General features: G+C 46.9%; 1 protein-coding gene across 1 annotated transcript in view; it reads left to right on the plus strand.

The window, feature by feature from the left end:
- SLC2A1 (solute carrier family 2 member 1) overlaps positions 1-18,672 on the plus strand; it is a 41,012-nt gene extending 22,340 nt beyond the window's left edge. The window contains exons 2-10 of the mRNA XM_083513085.1: positions 553-645; positions 7,661-7,821; positions 8,943-9,183; positions 11,165-11,327; positions 11,707-11,894; positions 12,281-12,385; positions 13,720-13,821; positions 15,002-15,209; positions 16,055-18,672. Coding sequence (XP_083369211.1) covers positions 553-645; positions 7,661-7,821; positions 8,943-9,183; positions 11,165-11,327; positions 11,707-11,894; positions 12,281-12,385; positions 13,720-13,821; positions 15,002-15,209; positions 16,055-16,251 — 1,458 coding nt within the window. The 3' untranslated portion in view covers positions 16,252-18,672. The remainder of the gene's footprint in view (positions 1-552; positions 646-7,660; positions 7,822-8,942; positions 9,184-11,164; positions 11,328-11,706; positions 11,895-12,280; positions 12,386-13,719; positions 13,822-15,001; positions 15,210-16,054) is intronic.
- The last annotated feature ends 161 nt before the right edge of the window (positions 18,673-18,833 follow it).

Genomic DNA, 18,833 nt, shown 5'->3' on the forward strand with positions numbered 1-18,833 from the left:
GGGAGGAATAACAATAGCGGCCTGTTTTCTTCCTATCCCATCTCAGAGCTGATATCCTGAGAGGACCGTTTTTCTTCATCATCATTATTATTATTATTAATTTAAAATCTTATCTTTGCTTTCCATCTTATGGAACACACGAGCCCAGGGAAAAATGAGACACAATATGATAGCCACCTTCAACAAATATGTGAAGAGCTGTCCCATGGAAGATGGAGCTAGCTTATTTCCTGCTGCTCCGGGGACGGGGGGGGGGGGACGGGGGACGGACTCAAACCAATGGATTCAAATGACAAGAAAGGAGATTGCAACAAAACCTTAGGAAGAACTTTCTGAGATTAAGGACCGTTTAACAGTGAAGCAGACTCCCTGCCCACAGCTTGCAGAATGATGCAAACGTTTGACTTCACAGGTGCGGTTTAAGGGAACCCTTGTTCAAGGGGCTGTCTGAAGGTACCCGGGGAGCAAGTGCCGGAAGTTGTCGCTTTGCCCGCTGATTAAAAATCTGCCTTGTTTTCTCTCTTCTCTCCCCCCCACCCCCGTCCCAAGCAGATGACGGTTCAGTTGATGCTGGCTGTTGGAGGAGCAGTCCTAGGATCTCTGCAGTTTGGCTACAACACTGGAGTCATCAACGCCCCACAGAAGGTGAGAGCTGGAGGAATGAATGAATGGCTTGCAGTTTCTCTGATGGGCAAACCATCTGATGGGCAAAGCCACGTGGCCTCTGTGCTGGTCTTGTAGGAGGCAACTTGTTCATGGTAGGGAAAGATGTGCTAGCAGGGTGGGGAGGACATCTGATGCATGTTCAGTCGACCTCCTTAGGAGAATGCAGCTGCTCTTTCAGGGGTTCAGAGTATACAGATACATAGTGCCCCAGGCCTCAACAATTTCCCCAAGGGTGCTGTAGCCCAGTGGTATAGCTTCTGCCCTGCGTGCAGAAGGTCTCAGATTCAAGCCCCAACAGCATCTTCAGGTAGGGCTGGGAACGTTCCATCTCTGATACCTTGGATTGCCGCTGGTGGTCAGTGCCGACAGTACTGAGCTACATGGACAAATGACCTGTATCAGTATAAAGCAGCTTCTTATTTTTCTGGACCAGGCCGAAGGTCTGTTTAGTTCAGCATCCTTGCTTTCCATAGTGGCCTCTGGGAAAGGCCCTCAGCAGCCTTTCCCTGGTGTTGTACCCCAGCAACCGCAGGTATAATTTCTCTGTCTATGGAGGTTATATCTGGACTTAATAGCCCTTGTAAATGTGTGGGCTGCATGTAGCCTGGTTTGACTGGTTGTGCAGAGGTGCTTTGTGGATACATTATCCGCACAGTGCCGGTGTCTTCCTGCCCTTCTGTGTGGGTCCAGCACATGCTGTATATATCCAAGGCTTGTCCATACCTGCTTGCACGGTTGCCTGTGGTGAGTCAGGACTGTGTCCAAGCAACCTAGCATTAAAAAAGTTGTTTTTTTCCAGCTTGTGCATGAACGGGCTATGAATTAGTTTCATAGAGTTTCCTTTTGCAAAGTGGGGTGTATGAGCACCCCTTTTAGTTAATAATAATAATTTTTAAAGGGGTGCTCATAAGCCCCCGGTTTGCAAAACTGCAAAAATAATTATCAGTTATTTTGCTTTTCCTTGCACAAGCCAACAGCAAAACACCCCACAGAGACATTAAAACCAATAGGAAAAATACATTAAAAATATCCCACCCATTCTAAAAGGCCAAAGGCCTGGTTATACAGGAAAATTGCCTTTCGAAATGCAGAAAATGCTGTGCAAGGTGGGAAATTCAGGCTCCCTCCCTCTGCTTCCCCCCTTGCCCACCCCCCAAAAATAGCACATCCGGTTAGCCAGCTTACTGCCAACTCTAATGGGATTTGTTAAGCTGGTTCCCAGGAGAATTAACAGTCCCTCTTGTGCTGAGTGTTTTGTTTAAAAGGACTAGGGCGGCAGGAGGGGGGGGGGGTGCGGCTGCGTCATTCTCAACCCTTCTCGGCTAATACTCACCCAATGCCCCTGAGACGGATTCCAGAGTGGGATTTAAGCATGCCCAGGATAATTTTCAGACCGTGGTCTGGATCAGCTCCATCTCAAGATAACGTGGAGCTGGGAAAGCTTTGGAGAAGGCAACGAAAACGACTGAGGAGCTGGAGCCCTCCTTGCGAGAAAGGACTGTCAGTTTGATTAGCCAGGGGCACAGTAGAGATTTAGAAAACGATGCATGCTGTTGCATATACATGATGCATATGTTCCAATAATAGGAACATAAGTAGCGGCTTCATATACTGAGTCAGACACTACTGGTCCATCTAGCTCAGTGTTGTCTGCACTGACTGGCAGCAGTTTTCCAGGGTTTCCGGTTGGGGGGCATCCCCAGCCCCACTTGGACTGAACCATGGAGCTTGACATGCAAAGCAGGTGGTCCGCAGCTGGGATAGAACTTGCAGCCTTTGAGTGTATGGAGCCCACAGCCACAAGAGGAGTAGTGTGGCATGGCTAGCAGCCTGGGTGGCTAAAGAGAACTTCCTTGGCCAGAGACCTCTGATTTCCAGGTGCTTGGGGGACCAGCAACAGGAAGGAGTTTTTTCCTTTGTGCTCTGTCTCTGGGCTTCCTGGGCTGTTCCTCACGGGATGCAGGCTGCAGGATTTAGATGCACCACAGTTTGATGTGACAGAGGGGGCTGCTCCTTTGGCAAACTAAGAAAACTGACCTTCCTCACCCTGATTATTCCAGAATAATAGAATCCAAGGCCAAAAGCTCCCCACCCCAAGTCATAATTGTTGTACTAAGCACATAGCCAAGAGCTGCTGAGGTTAGACACATGTTTATTTGAATTGCCAGCCAATGATAGTTGCGAACCGCTGGCATAAATTATATTCCCTTGCTTATTGTTCTGAGATTCCTTTAATACCCTCCCTGCTGCCTCTTTTAGACGTGCTTTAATCTGTGCACTTGCTACTTAAGATATTAAACCAAACTGAATTGAAGAGAGGTTGCCCCGTCGCTAATTAAGTAATCACTTCTTTCATTGCAACAACTGAGGAACAGCTTTCTGAGTTAACAGCTTGGGGCCAGTTTACCTGCGGGATCGTCTTACGCCACATATGCCCAATTGACTGCTCCAGTCCATGGAACTGGCGCTGTTAAAAGTGCTGTATAATACCCAGTTCCATCCTTGTAAGAAATCGATCTTCTGGGGTGCAGCACCCACACTTTGGAACTCCATGCCGATTGACATCAAGCTGGTGCCTCCTTAAAAGACTTCTGTGTTCAGGCAAGCCTGTCCAGATAATGTGGAATGTTGTATTTACTTCTTTTTGGTAACCAGTGCTTTTGAATATTTTTAATACAGTGGTACCTCGCAAGACGAACGCCTCGCAAGACGGAAAACCCGCTAGACGAAAGGGTTTTCCGTTTTGGAGGCGCTTCGCAAGATGAATTTCCCTATGGGCTTGCTTCGCAAGACGACAGCCCATAGGGAAATATCCGGGACAGCGGGGAAGCGCAGCGCGTCTTCCCCACTGTCCTCGGACCTCCTCCGAAGCCGGGCGGTGGGGCGGGAACGCCTCCTCCCACCGCCGCCGGGCTTCGGAACGATGCTCCGAAGCCGGGCGGCGGGGAGGGAACACCTGCCCCCACCGCCCGGCTTCGGAGCATTGTTCCGAAGCCGGGCGGCGGGGAGGGAACACCTTCTGAAGGCGGGCGGGGGGCGAAAGTCTTTGTTCCCCCCTGCCTGCCTTCCCGGGAGAGCGGAGAAACACAGCGCGTTTCTCCGCTGTCCCGGAAGGCTTTTGAAGGCAGGCGGGGGGGAGCAAAGACTTTCGCCCCCCGCCCGCCTTCCCAGGGGCTTTTAAATCGCCCCGGACAGCGGAGAAGTCCTCCACTGTCCTGGGGCGATTTTAAAATGCCGCCTGCCAGCATTTTAAGATCGCCCGGACAGCGGAGAAGTCCTCCGCTGTCCCGGGGTTTTTTAAAATGCTGGGGGTGGGAAGAAAAGCCCTTGTCCCCCCCCCCCAGCCTTCAGAAGAGGTCCGGGGACAGACTGTCCCCGGACCTGATCTGAAGGCGGTTTCCCTAGGAACGCATTAATTGATTTTCAATGTATTCCTATGGGAAACCGTGCATCGCAAGACGAAAAACTCGCAAGACGAAGAGACTTGCGGAACGAATTAATTTCGTCTTGCGAGGCACCACTGTACTGGCACATTTAATGTTGTATATGGTTGTCAGCCACAAAGCTTCCTGCACTGCAGGAGATTAGGTGATCCTTGTGGTCCTTTCTAACTCTGATTCTATAAGAGGTTGTTTTGTTTTGTTGGGGTTCTTTTGTTTACTTGAATTTTGTCAAGTAAACAAAATGTTTATTTGAGCCGCTTATATACCATTTAAATTTAAACAAAGCTCTGTTCATTGTAAAATGCTGTGCTATAGAATCCTTCTGCATCAGATCAGATGTCAGATGCCCTCCCATCAGATGTCAAGGAAATAAACATCTATCTGACTTTTAGAAGACATCTGTTTAGGGAAGTTTTTAATGTTTGATGTTTTATCGTGTTTTTCATATTCTGTTGGGAGCCGCCCAGAGTGGCTGAGGAAACCCAGCCAGATGGGCGAGGTATAAATAATAGATTATTATCACATTATTATCGTCAGGGCTTTTGTGACTTAATGGTAGAGCATCTGCTTTGCATTCAGGCCGTCCCTGGTTCAATCCCTATCTGCATCACAAGGTAGGAAAGGACCCTGTCTAAAACCCTGGACAATTGGTGCAGACAATGCTGAACACAATTGAACAGCCCTTATTACGATTGCGGAGGAGAGTCTCTCAATTCTGTCTTATCTCTTCATCGAGCCCTTCATAGACCCGCCCAGAGCCTTATTTAATGGTTCCCAGAAAAGCAGCTGTGCTAAGGCTGCTGTGGGAGAACCAGTCAAGCATCTTTTTGGTGCCACAGGACTAACAAACGGATTACGCTGTAAGCTTTATCTGATGAATAAGGGGGGGGGCATTGCATCTGAGGGAATGGACTCATAAAAGCATCTGGAATAAGACGTGTGTTTGCCTTTTAGGTGCCTCGCATTTGATGAAGTCTTCTTTTAAAGACACATCAAACAGGATGGGAGTAGGGGGCAGATGTTGCTGGACTCCAGCGCTCGCCATCCCTGACTTTGACTACACTGGCCCAGGGCTAATGGGAGTTGGAGTCCGTCCCCACCTGGAGGACCACAGACTCTCCACCCCTGCAGTATTGCTCTGTGGTGATGGTGTGGGCTCACCTGCAGCTGTCCAGATGGGAATGGACTTCAACTCCCATCAGCCCCAGCTACGGATGAGGGGAGCTGTAGCCTAGCAGGACCTGGAGGGCTACAGGTCTCCCATCCCTGATTCATGAAAACATGAGGCAAGTTTGCTGCTTGTTAAGGTTTCAGGTTGGTTTGAGCTGATTTAGCGCACAGTCCTGAGTGGGGACGAGCAAAGCAGTGGTTCGCTTGCCACTTCCAAAGGCCTACTGCTGCCTTTTCCCTTCTCTTCGCACGGAGCTTTGGTTTCTTTAATCCCCCCTTCCCAATTTGGTTCCCATGGGGGAGAAATGAGCTTAAAAGAAAACACCATTAAATGCAGCAGAATTGTCCAAAAACAGTTGGGGTTTGCCGTCTCCTCGGGTGAGAGAGGAAAGAAGGAATCCATTGCTTATTCCGAACATGCAATGTGAGCTGTTGGGTCCTGACTCGTGAGTTATTCTTGGAATCCTGTTTAAATAATAATATATATAAAAATATATATATATTTAATACTGTAAACAAACAAAAACACCTGTTGGAAATGCAAATGGCAAAGAGTACGTTCCCTCCAGGATGGAGAGGCTGGCCTCCAACAACAGCATTTGCCCTTTTTTGTGAAGAAACTAAGAATTTAAATGCAGTTCTGAGGGACAGAAGGGTGATCTCTTTCCCCATTGCTGTATTCTCCTTGCCTTCCCCCCTCCCTTTGCCCCAGGCCATTCCTGCATGCCTACGGTGACTCAGCATCCCACGGTGACTCAGCAAAGAACCAAAGCTCCAGGAAGTCGCACTGTATGGCATAGGATTATTTTTTTTATGAACTGGTGACAGAAAAGCACCTGTCCAAGACTCTTGTTTCCTTCCAGGTGAGGGTCACCTGGTTGGCTGGGTGCCCTGCCAAGCTCCTCCTTGCTGCCACCTAGTGGAGAGAGTAATCACTACCTTAAAGCCCCAAAATGATATTTTACTCACCAGATGTGTTGGGACTAAAGCTCCTCCATGCTATTTAAGCTAGTCTTTGGGGAGAAAAAGAGCTGATCACAACAATTGTTCATAAAACCATCCAGTAAAAAAACTTTTAAAACATCTAAAATCAGAGACTGACTGACCATTGCAGTTTTGATACCAATAAGAGCCAAAAAATCAAGCATCTACAAAATTAAATCTTGACCCCTACAAATCTCCTAAACAGCACCCTGCCCTTATATTAGGCGTCCTGAGCAGCAGGTCTTGCAAGACTGGCAGGTAAAATGGGCTCTGGTTGCAGATCATGAAGCCTCCAGGTTTGATCGCCTCTGAATTACTGAATGCTAGGGTATGTTATTATATTGCAATTCACTTTGAGTTTATATCTCATTTTTTAAAAAGCGACTAGTAAGTCCAACAAATCATAATTTAATCATCAGGACAGATGGAAGGAAGTCCTTCTTCAGACAGTGCATAGTTAAAGTATGGAATTTACCTTCCACAAGAGGCAGTGAGGGCCACCAACAGGGATGGATTGGGAAAATTCGTAGAGGAGAGGGCTATTGGGGGCTCCTAGCCATTAATAACCATTATGGAGGCTATTATCTGGCTGCACAATCCGAGGCAGCATTGCTTCCGAATACTAATTGCTGGAAAACACTGGAGGGGAGAGGGCTCTTGTGCTCGGATCCTGCTTGCGAGTTTCCCATAGTGGACATCTGTTGGCCACTGTGAGAACAGGATGCTGGACTAGATGGGCCACTGGCCTGATCCAGCAGATTCTGCCTATATTCTTAATAGGAAATGGTGGGAAAGGGGTCACCGGCTTCACGCCCTGCTTGCAGGCTTGCCTTTGAGGCATCGCTGCAGGGAACAGGGTGCTAGACTGGATAGGACCCCCCCCCTTTGGCCTGATCAAGCCTTGTGGCTCTTCTTAAAGGATACAAAATGTGGTCAGCAAATAAACCATAAAATTCAGTTCAGTTCCTAGCCCCACGACACTTCTTTGCCCCTAAAACCCACAATGGATTTACAGTGGTACCTCAGGTTACATACACTTCAGGTTACAGACTCCACTAACCCAGAAATAGTACTCAGGTTAAGAACTTTGCATCTGGCTGAGAACAGAAATCGTGCTCCGGTGGCATGGCAGGAGCAGGAGGCCCCATTAGCTAAAGTGGTACCTCAGGGTAAGAATAGTTTCAGGTTAAGAACGGACCTCCAGAACGAATTAAGTTCTTAACCCGAGGTACCACTGTACCCTAATATTGGGAAGAGGTTTGTTTTTACCAGGTGGCTTGGTGTTTCGCGTTTCAACCTTTTCAGGACCTCTGAAGGGCAGCTACCAATCTGTTAAAGTGGCCGCCTTGAGGGATGGCTCAATTCACCGGGTCTCTCCTTGCTCTCTTCCTCTGCAGGTGATTGAGGAATTCTACAACTACACGTGGTACAACCGCTATGGGGAGTACATCAGCCGCGGCACCCTCACCACACTCTGGTCCCTCTCGGTGTCCATCTTCTCGGTGGGCGGGATGATTGGGTCGTTCTCGGTGGGGCTGTTTGTCAACCGCTTTGGACGGTGAGCACTGAGCTTTTTTGGCTTTCCGCGGTTAAGGGCCCTAGTTTGGTGCTAGAGCACCTGCTTTCTGTGCAGAAGTTGCCAGGTTCAACTCCCAAGGGCATTTTTCCAGGTAGGTCTGGGGGAGAGTCTTGCCCAGAATTCTGGAGAAGCCAGTCTGTGCAGGAGATACTCAGCTTGAGGGGCCAATGGTATGGCTCAGTATTAGACAGCTCCTTATGTTCCTGGGTTGTTCCGTTGGTGCTGTTTCAACACCCCCTCATCCTTTTTCTGGAGTAAACACCAATCCAGACCTCCTTCAACCATTCCTCATAAGGCTTGGTTTCCAGAACCCTGATCATCTGGGTCTCCTTCCTCTACACACCTTCCAGCTTGTCAATATCCTTCTTAAATTGTGCTGCCCAGAACTGGACACAGGGCTCCAGGTGGGGTCTGGCCACGGCAGGGTGGATTTGATTTAAATCACTAGTCCGTAAGACTTGATTTGAATCTTTTTTTTTTTTTTAACAGAAAGACTCATTCTTGCTGGTATAACCTTAATATTGACAACCAGATGAAGGTTTTGGTTTTGGAATAATAAATTTTCAGAGTGGTTTTTACAGTTACATAAAAAATTACTGATTTGGTTATACTATTAGAAATGCATAGACAGATAATTATGAAATTATTGCGAGGTTTAATAAATTAACTGTTTATATTTGGACAACTTTTCTGCTGTACTTCATTGGAAGGAGAAAAATAATTATTTCCTTAATAAAAATTTAAGCAATTTATTTAACTAAAACAATAACATTATGGCATATGTATCCATGTTTGTTAACTGATGTGGTTAAACAATTAAACTAAGAGTTTTAGCACACATGACAAATCCTTATTACCTGATGAATAGCCTTTGGACTATAATGTAACTTAAACAGAAAACTATCTTTAGAAAGATTTTTCCTCCAAAAGCGTTTTATTTTTAAAAATTCAATTTAAATAAAAAAATCTGATTTTTTAAAAAAATTGATTTTTATCCACCCTGGGCCAAGGTGGAATAGAACAGTACTGTCGCTTTCCTTGAGCTGGACACTCTACTTCTACGGATGCCCCCACTTAACCCAACTTTCTTCCTCCTGCAGGCGGAATTCTATGCTGATGTCCAATAGCCTTGCCTTCCTGGCTGCAGCGCTAATGGGTTTCTCGAAGATAGCCAGCTCCTTTGAGATGTTGGTCCTCGGTCGCTTCGTCATTGGGGTGTATTCTGGCCTCACCACAGGCTTCGTGCCCATGTACGTGGGGGAGGTGTCGCCCACGTCCCTTCGGGGGGCTCTGGGGACGCTTCACCAGCTGGGCATCGTCCTAGGCATCCTCATAGCGCAGGTGAGGTGGGCTATCGGTGGCTCCCTCTGCTGGGGGATGGGAAACGGTGCACCTGCAAAAGGGGTTGATGGGGGCAAATGGTTTTTCCGGGATGATGGGAAACTGGTTCTTTTTGAGGGTGATAATTATCCTGTGCAAAAAGTCATTGCCTCCTGGGCTCCCCTTAAATGCATGCATACCTGCCCACTTGACTGAATGAGGTGAAACCAGTGTTTGAAACTCCCATTGTTCTAGGCGCATTTTGTGACGGAATTTCATTAGCACAAGCAGTTTCCGAGCTCTGGGTTCAGTACTGCGCCTAAGATTTCAGATTAAAACTGCAAAGGGGAAGGAAAGGAGGACCTTTTTCTGCCTCTCCACTTCCAGCTACTCTCTGCAGACTGGAGAAGAGACCCTCTTATGAATATTAGGGGGGTGGGCAGGGGAAAGACTAGACCATGTGAAAAATGAACATAATATTTTAGCTGCAGTTCATTCATTTTCAGCTTTGTATTCTTGTTATAGAAATGTGTGCCTAGACATTCCATTGTTGTGCCCATAACCTAGGTTTAAGGTGCCATTTAGCTCCTAGTTTTCATATCTCAGTTTCTAACACTGGGTGAAACCTCTGATTTCAGTTTGGAGAAGGAACGTGCTTTATCTATCAGAGTTTTTGTTGTCCAAAAAACCAGAGTCCCAGCTACACAAATCTCCCAGGGACGGGTGTGGTGATGCTTTGCACTGGGCCAAGCAATTACGATGCACAGAGGCTGCCTGCTTCAGTTCCAAGTATAAATGTCAAAGGGGAAGGCAATAAAAAAGGGACAGTTTAGCATACAACTTCCGCATGTTGATTTGTAACACATGGATGCAAATTAAAGCTGAGTTTCACAGGGAAAGTTCCTCTGTAAGCAAAGTGTGTGTGTGTGTGTGTGTGTGTGTGTGTGTGTGTGTCCTCACACGTTTGTAGGTATACTTTATTGGAGTAGCTGCAAGGCATAGTAAATGTCAAAAGTTTGGCAACGGTTGTGATCACTGCAGCCAGATTAGTCAGCGCAAGACATTAAAAGTCAGATAAAGGAGTTGACCATCCTACAGTGTTGAAAAAACACTACCACCCATATGGGCTATAGCACTTGCATATTATGAAAGAGATATTGAAGGATGTGCACTGAACATGTTGGCTGAAGAATGGAGTCTGTTAATTATGGAAATGTATTCAGCCTTCTCTACTTTAATTCCTATAATCTGACATTCTGCTTAAAGAAGAACAATAAGCAAAGACCCCCAATAAATATACGCAGTGGATAAACTGTGATTGACTTCTTGTAAATGGATGTATGACTTTATGAAACCGTGTTTACATGTGTAGATGAAATATTGTGAGTTGTTCCTAGCGCTGGTCCAATCCAGGACAGACCCCGTGAAATGGACACGGTCAAATTAGGTCCATTAATTTCATTGGGGCTTACTCTGAGTAGAATTCGGGTGGATACAACCCTCTAGTGTGTGTTTTATTCGTAACTATTTTGGGGTGTACCCAGCTCAGCTTTGTTCAGAGTAAGCCCATTGAAATGAATGGACCTGTCTTTTAATTTCAATGGTCTGCTCTGTGTAGGAGGAGCATTGGCTAGAACCCAATATTTTTTGCAAGAATTTTTTCTTAAGTGGGGAGTCAGGACAGGAGATCTGAGGCCTGGTACAAAAGACGGTGTGTGTGTGAGAGAGAGAGAGTGCTTGTGTCAGCTACCCCATAACAACACCCTAAGAGATCTAGGCAAATGTTGAACTCTCAAACACTGTTACCCCTCCGAGATTCAGAGTTCCCAGATTAAACCTGCCTCCTCTTCCCTACTATGTCAGGCAGCCCTGTTTAGGGAAGCTTTTAATATTGGATGAATTATTGTATTTTAATATTCTGCTGGAAGCCATCCAGAGTTGCTGGGAAAACCCAGCCAGATGGGCGGGGTATAAATTATTATTATTATGTCATTCTCTACAGGTGTTCGGCATGGATCTGATCATGGGGAGCGATAGCCTGTGGCCGCTCTTGCTGGGGTTCATCTTTGTTCCTGCCTTGGCGCAATGCATCCTGCTGCCCTTTGCCCCAGAGAGTCCCCGCTTCCTTCTTATCAACCGCAATGAGGAGAACAAAGCCAAGAGTGGTGAGCAGCCGCCTCCTTGCGAAAGAGGCCTTTAGTGGGCCTGCACATGTTCAGTGCCCATGGAGGCATGTGGCACAGTGGTAGCATGCTTCTGGGTGGAGCTATGTGACTGAGGTCATGTGCTGTCTTATCCACTGCCCTGGGATCCCTCGAGATGAAGGGTAGTTTAGAAATGTCACAAGTAAATAAAATAGTTGCTGCAAACACTGTGTGATTGAAAAGAGAAAAAACACAGGGCTTGTGCACATTTAATGTGTAGCTTACTATGTGTATCTATTAAAGGTGTAAGAGCCCTCTTTTATTCTTTCTTCCCCCCTTCCTTACTTCACCTGCAAGTCATGAGTGCATCTCACCTGATTCCTCCCTCATTTCTCTTCAGTCCTGAAGAAGCTCCGAGGGACGACCGACGTCAGCAGCGACCTCCAGGAAATGAAGGAGGAGAGCCGGCAGATGATGCAGGAGAAGAAAGTCACCATCCCGGAGCTTTTCCGCTCGCCCATGTACCGCCAGCCCATCCTCATCGCCGTGGTCTTGCAGCTTTCCCAGCAGCTCTCTGGGATCAATGCGGTAAGTGGCTGCAGAGGAGCGGAGGAGCTGGTGGTTGGTTCGAGGGTGAAGAGGCTCTGTGAGTGGTCTGCTGACACAACACCATTCGTGGCTAGGAATCTTCTCTCTTTGCCCCTTTCCTCCTATACCAGGGCTAGTTTCTGATTAAATCAATCCTATATGCATTACGGTGAGGACTAGAATCTTGTTTTATTTTTAGAGAAAGGCCATAGCTCAGTAGCAGAACACTTGGTTTGCTTTCAATCCCCAGTGGCATACCAGGCAATGCTGAGCTAATCTGATGTTCTAACTTGGTATAAGGTAGCTCCCCGTGCCCTGTGATGCTGGATTCTGGGCACTGGTCCTGTGCAGGTCACCTCTTTACATTTCTCCTTTCTTTTCCCCAGGTATTCTACTATTCAACCAGCATCTTTGAAAAATCTGGGGTGCAGCAGCCCGTCTATGCTACCATCGGGTCTGGAGTTGTAAACACGGCCTTCACGGTGGTCTCGGTAAGTGCCTTCCTTTGCTGTTGGCAGAAGGGGGGTGCTCCAAATATAGTGGCAGGGGGCATCCTTATGCCAGGGGCTATTTTAATACTGGAGCTCACTGGCGGCAATGGTGTCCCAAATATCTTGCAGTCTCTATCTGCAGTTGGCTGTATCCAAGTAAGTGCTACTCAGACCAGACCCATGTTAGTTGCATTCATTAACCCCTCCCAAATACAGTTCCCTAATGTTTTTAAAGATAATGAGATTTGTGCAGGGTTCCTGGAGGCAGACACTGGGGGAAGTCCCTCTCTGTATGGGACCTCTGCTGTCCAAATTGAAACGGGTGGCTCTTGTGCTCCTATGCCAGGCATAGGCAAACACCAGCCCCCCAGATGTTTGGAGCTACAATTCCCATCATCCCTAGCTAACAGGACCAGTGGTCAGGAATGATGAGAATTGTAGTCCCAAACATCTGGAGGGCCGGAGTTTGCCCGTTCCTGTCCTATGCTATCAGAGGAATATGCCCCACTGTGTTTCTGCACGAGTCCTTGTTCTAGGTCTGTCTCTTCTGGAGTCATTCTGCCACTTTGCTGCAGGAGGAGTGACTCAAATGACTGACTCCGGCAGCAGAGACTGATTGGCAGGAGGATGCAAGGGCTGTAGCTCAGTGGCAGAGCACCTGCCTGCTTTGCATGCAGATACAGTGGTACCTCGGGTTACAGACGCTTCAGGTTACATACGCTTCAGGTTACAGACTCCGCTAACCCAGAAATAGTACCTCAGGTTAAGAACTTTGCTTCAGGGTGAGAAGAGAAATAATGCTGCGGCGCAGCAGCAGGAGGCCCCATTAGCTAAAGTGGTGCTTAAGGTTAAGAACGGACCTCCAGAACGAATTAAGTATGTAACCAGAGGTACCACTGTAGAATCATAGAGTTGAAAGGGATCTAGTCCAACCCCTGCAGTGTAGGAGTCTTTTGCCCAACGTGGGGCTCGAAACCACAACCCAGAGATTGAGAGTCTCGTGCTCTTATCAATTGAGCTATCCCATCAATTGTTTAGTCCCCTGCAGCAGTTCCAGGTAGAGCTAGAATAAACTCCCCTCGTCTGACATGCTGGAGAGCTGCTGCCACTCAACATAGACAGTATAGAGCTAGGTAGACCAGTGGTCTATGTTTTAAAACAACTTCTAAGTCATGCAGAAACACAACAAGCAGCTCCTCTATGAGTGGGTCCCTTGGGCTTCCCAGGAACTTCTAACTAAAGTTATTTCTCAGGACAGACTGCTCTGGGTAGAGCCCTTCTGGTTTATTCATCCTTCCAAAGAGGAACTCATTTATTTCTCTCCCTTTTGATAGCTGTTTGTGGTGGAGAGGGCCGGACGGCGGACTCTGCATCTCGTGGGCCTGGCCGGAATGGCAGGGTGCGCAGTCCTCATGACCATTGCTTTGGCGCTTCTGGTGAGTGGCATTTGATCAGAAGACAATGAAATAAGCTGAGAGTATACCTCCACCTCTTGGGGTTGAAATAACTGCAGAGTATCCTGGCCAATGCCCCAGCCCTTAACTACTTGGGACCAGTTTACCTGCGAGATTGTCTCCCCCCATACATGCGCACTCGGCCGCTTCAGTCTGAGGAATTGGTGCTGCTATAGTTGCCAGATAATAGCCATTCTGTACTTGCAAGAAATCAACCTTATATTGTAGCAACACCTGGCTCTTTGGAACTCCCTTCCTATAGACACCAGGGTGGCGCCTTCAATGTACTCTTTACAGCACCTTCTAAATGCACTTTATTAAAGGAAAGCCTTTCCGGACAGATGTATATCTGTTTCTAGTTTGTTTTAATTATTTTTTGCATGTTTTAAGTCTCTGTTTTTATTGATTTTATATTTTTTATTATTTTTGCAAACTGCATTGAGGTGTTACAATCAAGCGGTGTATAAATTTTATGGAGCAAATAAATAAGAAAAATAGGCTGGGTCCCTATTTTTCATCTACCACAGGGCTAGTCAACGTGGTGCCCTCCAGGAGTCGCTGGACTACAACTCCCATCACCTCTGACCACTGGCCATGCTGGTTGGGGCTGATGGGAGTTGGAAGCCAGACCAGATCTGGAGGGTGCTGCGTTTGCCACCCCTGGTCTGTAAGCATGCCCTTCAGAGCACTTGGTTTGCTACTACATTCAGGTAGCAAAGCTGCACACCAGATGGAGCAGCCTTAGCTCTAGAAATGGGTGGTGAAAGAGGCCACTGGAAAAGCAGAGGAGCACCATTTTAAGTAATGAATACATTTTTAATTGCAGTAATGGAAGCCAGAAGGTGCTGTCTGCACACTTGGGGGAATGCTCTGAGGTTTTTTAGAAGTAAAAAAATAAAATACATCCTTTTAAAAAAAATAAAATTTAGGGCAGCACGAAACAGCTCAATGAGGATAAGCTTACGTGTGGTCAGTATACAGAAATATTTGATTTGGGGCTTGGTTTCCCTGTGATGCTCCCTGTATGACTTTAGGTTGGCCGCTCTCTCATTCACAGGCTCACATGTCTCATGGGATAGAGGGTCAAATGTTGTTGTGGGCAATGAGGACCGACGCCCCTGTGTGTATTTGGCTCTGACTTGGTCTTGTTTTTCGACGCTAGGAGCAAATGGCCTGGATGTCTTACCTCAGCATCATTGCCATCTTTGGCTTTGTGGCGTTTTTCGAGATCGGCCCAGGCCCCATTCCGTGGTTCATCGTGGCGGAGCTCTTCAGCCAAGGACCCCGGCCTGCAGCCTTTGCTGTGGCTGGCCTCTCGAACTGGACGTCAAACTTCATTGTGGGGATGAGCTTTCAGTACATTGAGGCAAGTTGATTTACTGGGCCAGTTTCACTCTGGGCAAGGCAGCCTTCCCCATAGATTCTGGCTTCAGTCCCTTGAGTCAAGGGTTGGGTGTTTCTTTACAAAGCACCTCCTAATGGTCAACTTACATTCGTATTGCACTGCAATGTTATTAGGGCAATATCCACACCGCACATTTAAAACACTACAATACTTTAGTCATGGCTTCCCCCAAAGAATTCTGGGAGCTGTAGTTTGTCGCGTTGCTTGTAGCTCTGTGAGGGAACTGCAGCTGCTATTCCCAGAATTCCCTGTGACGAGGGATGGATGGTTAAACAACCCTGGAGAATTGTAGCTCTCTGAGAGAAATAGGGGTCTTCAAACTCAGCACCCTTAATAAACTGCAGCTCCCAGAATCCTTTGGGGGGAACCTGTGGCTGTTTAAAGTACACTTAATTTGCAGACCTTTCAGGCAAAACAGGAGGATGCTCAGGACCCTTAAATGATGAGAAAAGTATGAAAGAGAAGCATTTGTCAATTAACTCTTACAATTGCTGGTTTTAATTGTTTTTACCAATTTTTAAAAATTCTTTTTGTTAACCACTTTGAGGTTTTCTACACTCAAGCAGTGTATCCATTTTGTGAAATAAAATAAATTATGAAATAAAATAGGGAGGGAGTGAAATTGCCGGGGCGGGGTATAAGGTTGGAAAACACAACAGGAACATAGGAAGCTGCCTTTACACTGAATCAGACCATCGGTCCAACTAGCTCATTATTGCCTACACTGGCAGCAGTCCCAAACTACAGCCCCAAACTGATAGGGCAGATCCAGCAATATGAAACACGCCCCTTCTCTTTCCCTGCAGGAAGTCTGCGGTCCTTACGTCTTCATCATCTTCATGGTGCTCCTGATCCTTTTCTTCATCTTCACCTACTTCAAGGTGCCCGAGACAAAGGGCCGCACCTTTGATGAGATTGCCTCCGGCTTCCGCCAAGGGAGCGGTGGACAGAGCGACAACAAGACGCCGGATGAATTTCACAGCTTGGGCGCAGACTCCCAAGTCTAAGCCCCGAAGCCCCGACCGGCTCCTCCCTTCGCTTCACTTCCTTTGCTGCCTGTTCTTGACGCTTGTAAACAGAAGCCAGGCTCATGGCGAAGCAGGCGCCGAGACCTCCTTTTCGGGGCTGCCGCCTGGTTTCCAGGCGATGAACTGACGCCCAGCCCTAGGAACGGTTAGCTGGTTTTTCACGTCCAGGATTTCAATGCTGACAAGGTTCGGAAGCCGCGGCTGTGGTTGAGGCCAAGCCTCTTCCGTGGGGCAGCAGTGAGTCCTTCCAGTGACCAGGCCCTCACTTTTATTTTTAGAAGGAAAAAAAAGAACAGCAGGAACACACACACACACCTTCCAAGTTTGCAATAACAGAAGCAGCCCATTTTAATCCAAAGACAACTGTTCCAATTCTGATTTTAATGAGACACTTAAAAAAATTTGAAGGGGTGTGGGGAGACTGTAGGACTGATCCATGATGACAAAAGAATTTCCTGCTGGGTTGGGCCCTGAAACGATTGAGGTTGCTTCTTTTATCCTTCCCATAAGGCTGTTACAAAAAGGAGGTTTGATATTTTCTTAAAAGGTCAGTGATTGAGGACCCTTACCCTTTAACACCCACATCTAATTTGCCTCTCTGTCGGTTACCCTTCCTCAACAGGAGGAGAGAGGAGGCTGCAGCCAGAGGGGAAGCTGAGAGAAGTGAGTCAGTTTAGGAAAAATTTAATCGTTTTTTTGGCTTGGTGGAGCAGAGGCCCTAAAAGGCTCAGGCCCGGGAGCTGACTCTCGCAGGGCCGTGCCCCTTTCTGACCCTGCAGTGTGATAGTGTCTTTTGCTTGTTTGGCTGGGGAGAGGCATCTGTATACATATACATATGTGTGTGTGTATCCACCTCTGATTTTGCATGTCTGAAAGGTAAACTACAAAGAGGAATGTTTGTTGCTCTGCCCACTTTTGCCTCTGGTTGCATCCAGAATGTGGCCCTCAGCCTGGAAGTTTCCCCACTGTTGCCCTAAAGCTATCATGCAGCCATTTGTTCCCTCTTTAAAATTGTAGGTGGGGGGAGGGCTAGACCCTTGAGGCTATTATGTCATGGTGAGGGTATTTTCACCTGTCCTGGCTTGCTCCACATAGCTTAGCTTTTAGTGACAACCACATGTTGGGACGGGAGGAAACAAAGCAGACATAACCCAAGGTTTCCTTGTTCAGCCCTAACGCCCTCCCTCCTTACTGCTTCCCCACCCTATAAGGAGAGTCCAGCTGGATCAGACCCAAAGGTCTATCTGATCATTAAATACCCTGTATTCAAATGGTGACAAATGAGCTGCCTCTACTGAGGTCACAAGGGGAGGGCGTGAAGTTGACAAGCACCCCGCTAGCTTTTTGCCCACCTCTGCTTTTCAAAGGTAGACTGCTCCTGAAGACGGAGGTTCCACTAACCAGTAGCCATGGAAACAGAAGCCTGGCGCTGGAAAGACCTCTCATCTAAATTCCTTTTAGAGCCCTCTAAGCCAGCCGGTGGCCACGGCTGTTCCTTCTGCCAGCAAATTCCAGACATTTAATGACATGCGGTGTGACAAATGCCTTGGAAAAGGGGGCAGGAGAGGAATCCAAAAGAACACCCTGAACCTCACATATTGATCTTTTACCAAAAGGCTCCATAAAGACACAGTTCTATTGTGTCTGCTGCAGAGGGCCTCTGGCAAGCTCCTCTCCTCTCCCTTAGCACCCTGGACTCACTGAAATGACAGAGACTCAGTGAAAAATGGCTGCACACATTTCCTGCTTACTGTGTATAGACTGGAAAATATTTATATTATATATATATATATGTATGTATTTTATTTTGTTCCACCATGTTAATAGAGCACTAAGTTATAGTGTGGTTTCAGATGGACAAGCAACTTTACTGTAAATAAATATATGATAAAACAGATCTTAGTTGCTCTAGCAAGAGTTGTATTTAACTAAGATGACTGTTCGTTTGTTTGTATAGATAAAATTAATATGCACTGTAGTGGCATCTGAATGCACTGACATTTTAGACCTTCCTCCATATAGTCAACTACCCCAAGCCCTTAAAGGACCCTGAGCAAGTGTGTTTTTTGGATAGAAGCTCTTGGCAGGTTTGCAAAAAAATAAAAGAGAGAAAATGGACACACAGCTATTTAAAAATAAGTATTTTTAAAATTTATTTTTCTGTTTTTAAATTGAAGACACGACCACACTTGGAAAAAAAGGACAATATGTTTTTAGGAATTGCAAAGAAAATGAAATGTTAACTTTTTGCATTTGCTGTGTATGGTGTGATGTCAGAATGAACTCCTTTCTAAAGTGCCAATGGTTAAGGGGTGGGAGGGTAAAGAGAAGAAAAAAAGACACACAGAAAGGAGAACCTTGTATGGACAGAATAAATGAAATGAGCGTTTGAGAACCCTGGACTGTGTCATGTTGTTTCATTTCATCCCTTGCAGGAAATTCTGTGCCTTGAGGGGGTGGGGTCAGCCTGGGCTTGGGGGGTCCTCTGAAGGAATCTCCTGCCTGCTCACCTTGAGGGTTGGAGGCCACCTCTCCATTGGCCCTCTACTTTCTTCCCTGAG

This window comes from Podarcis liolepis (genome assembly GCF_965112155.1).
Source record: "Podarcis liolepis genome assembly, chromosome: 7".
NCBI classification, from domain to species: Eukaryota; Metazoa; Chordata; class Lepidosauria; order Squamata; family Lacertidae; genus Podarcis; species Podarcis liolepis.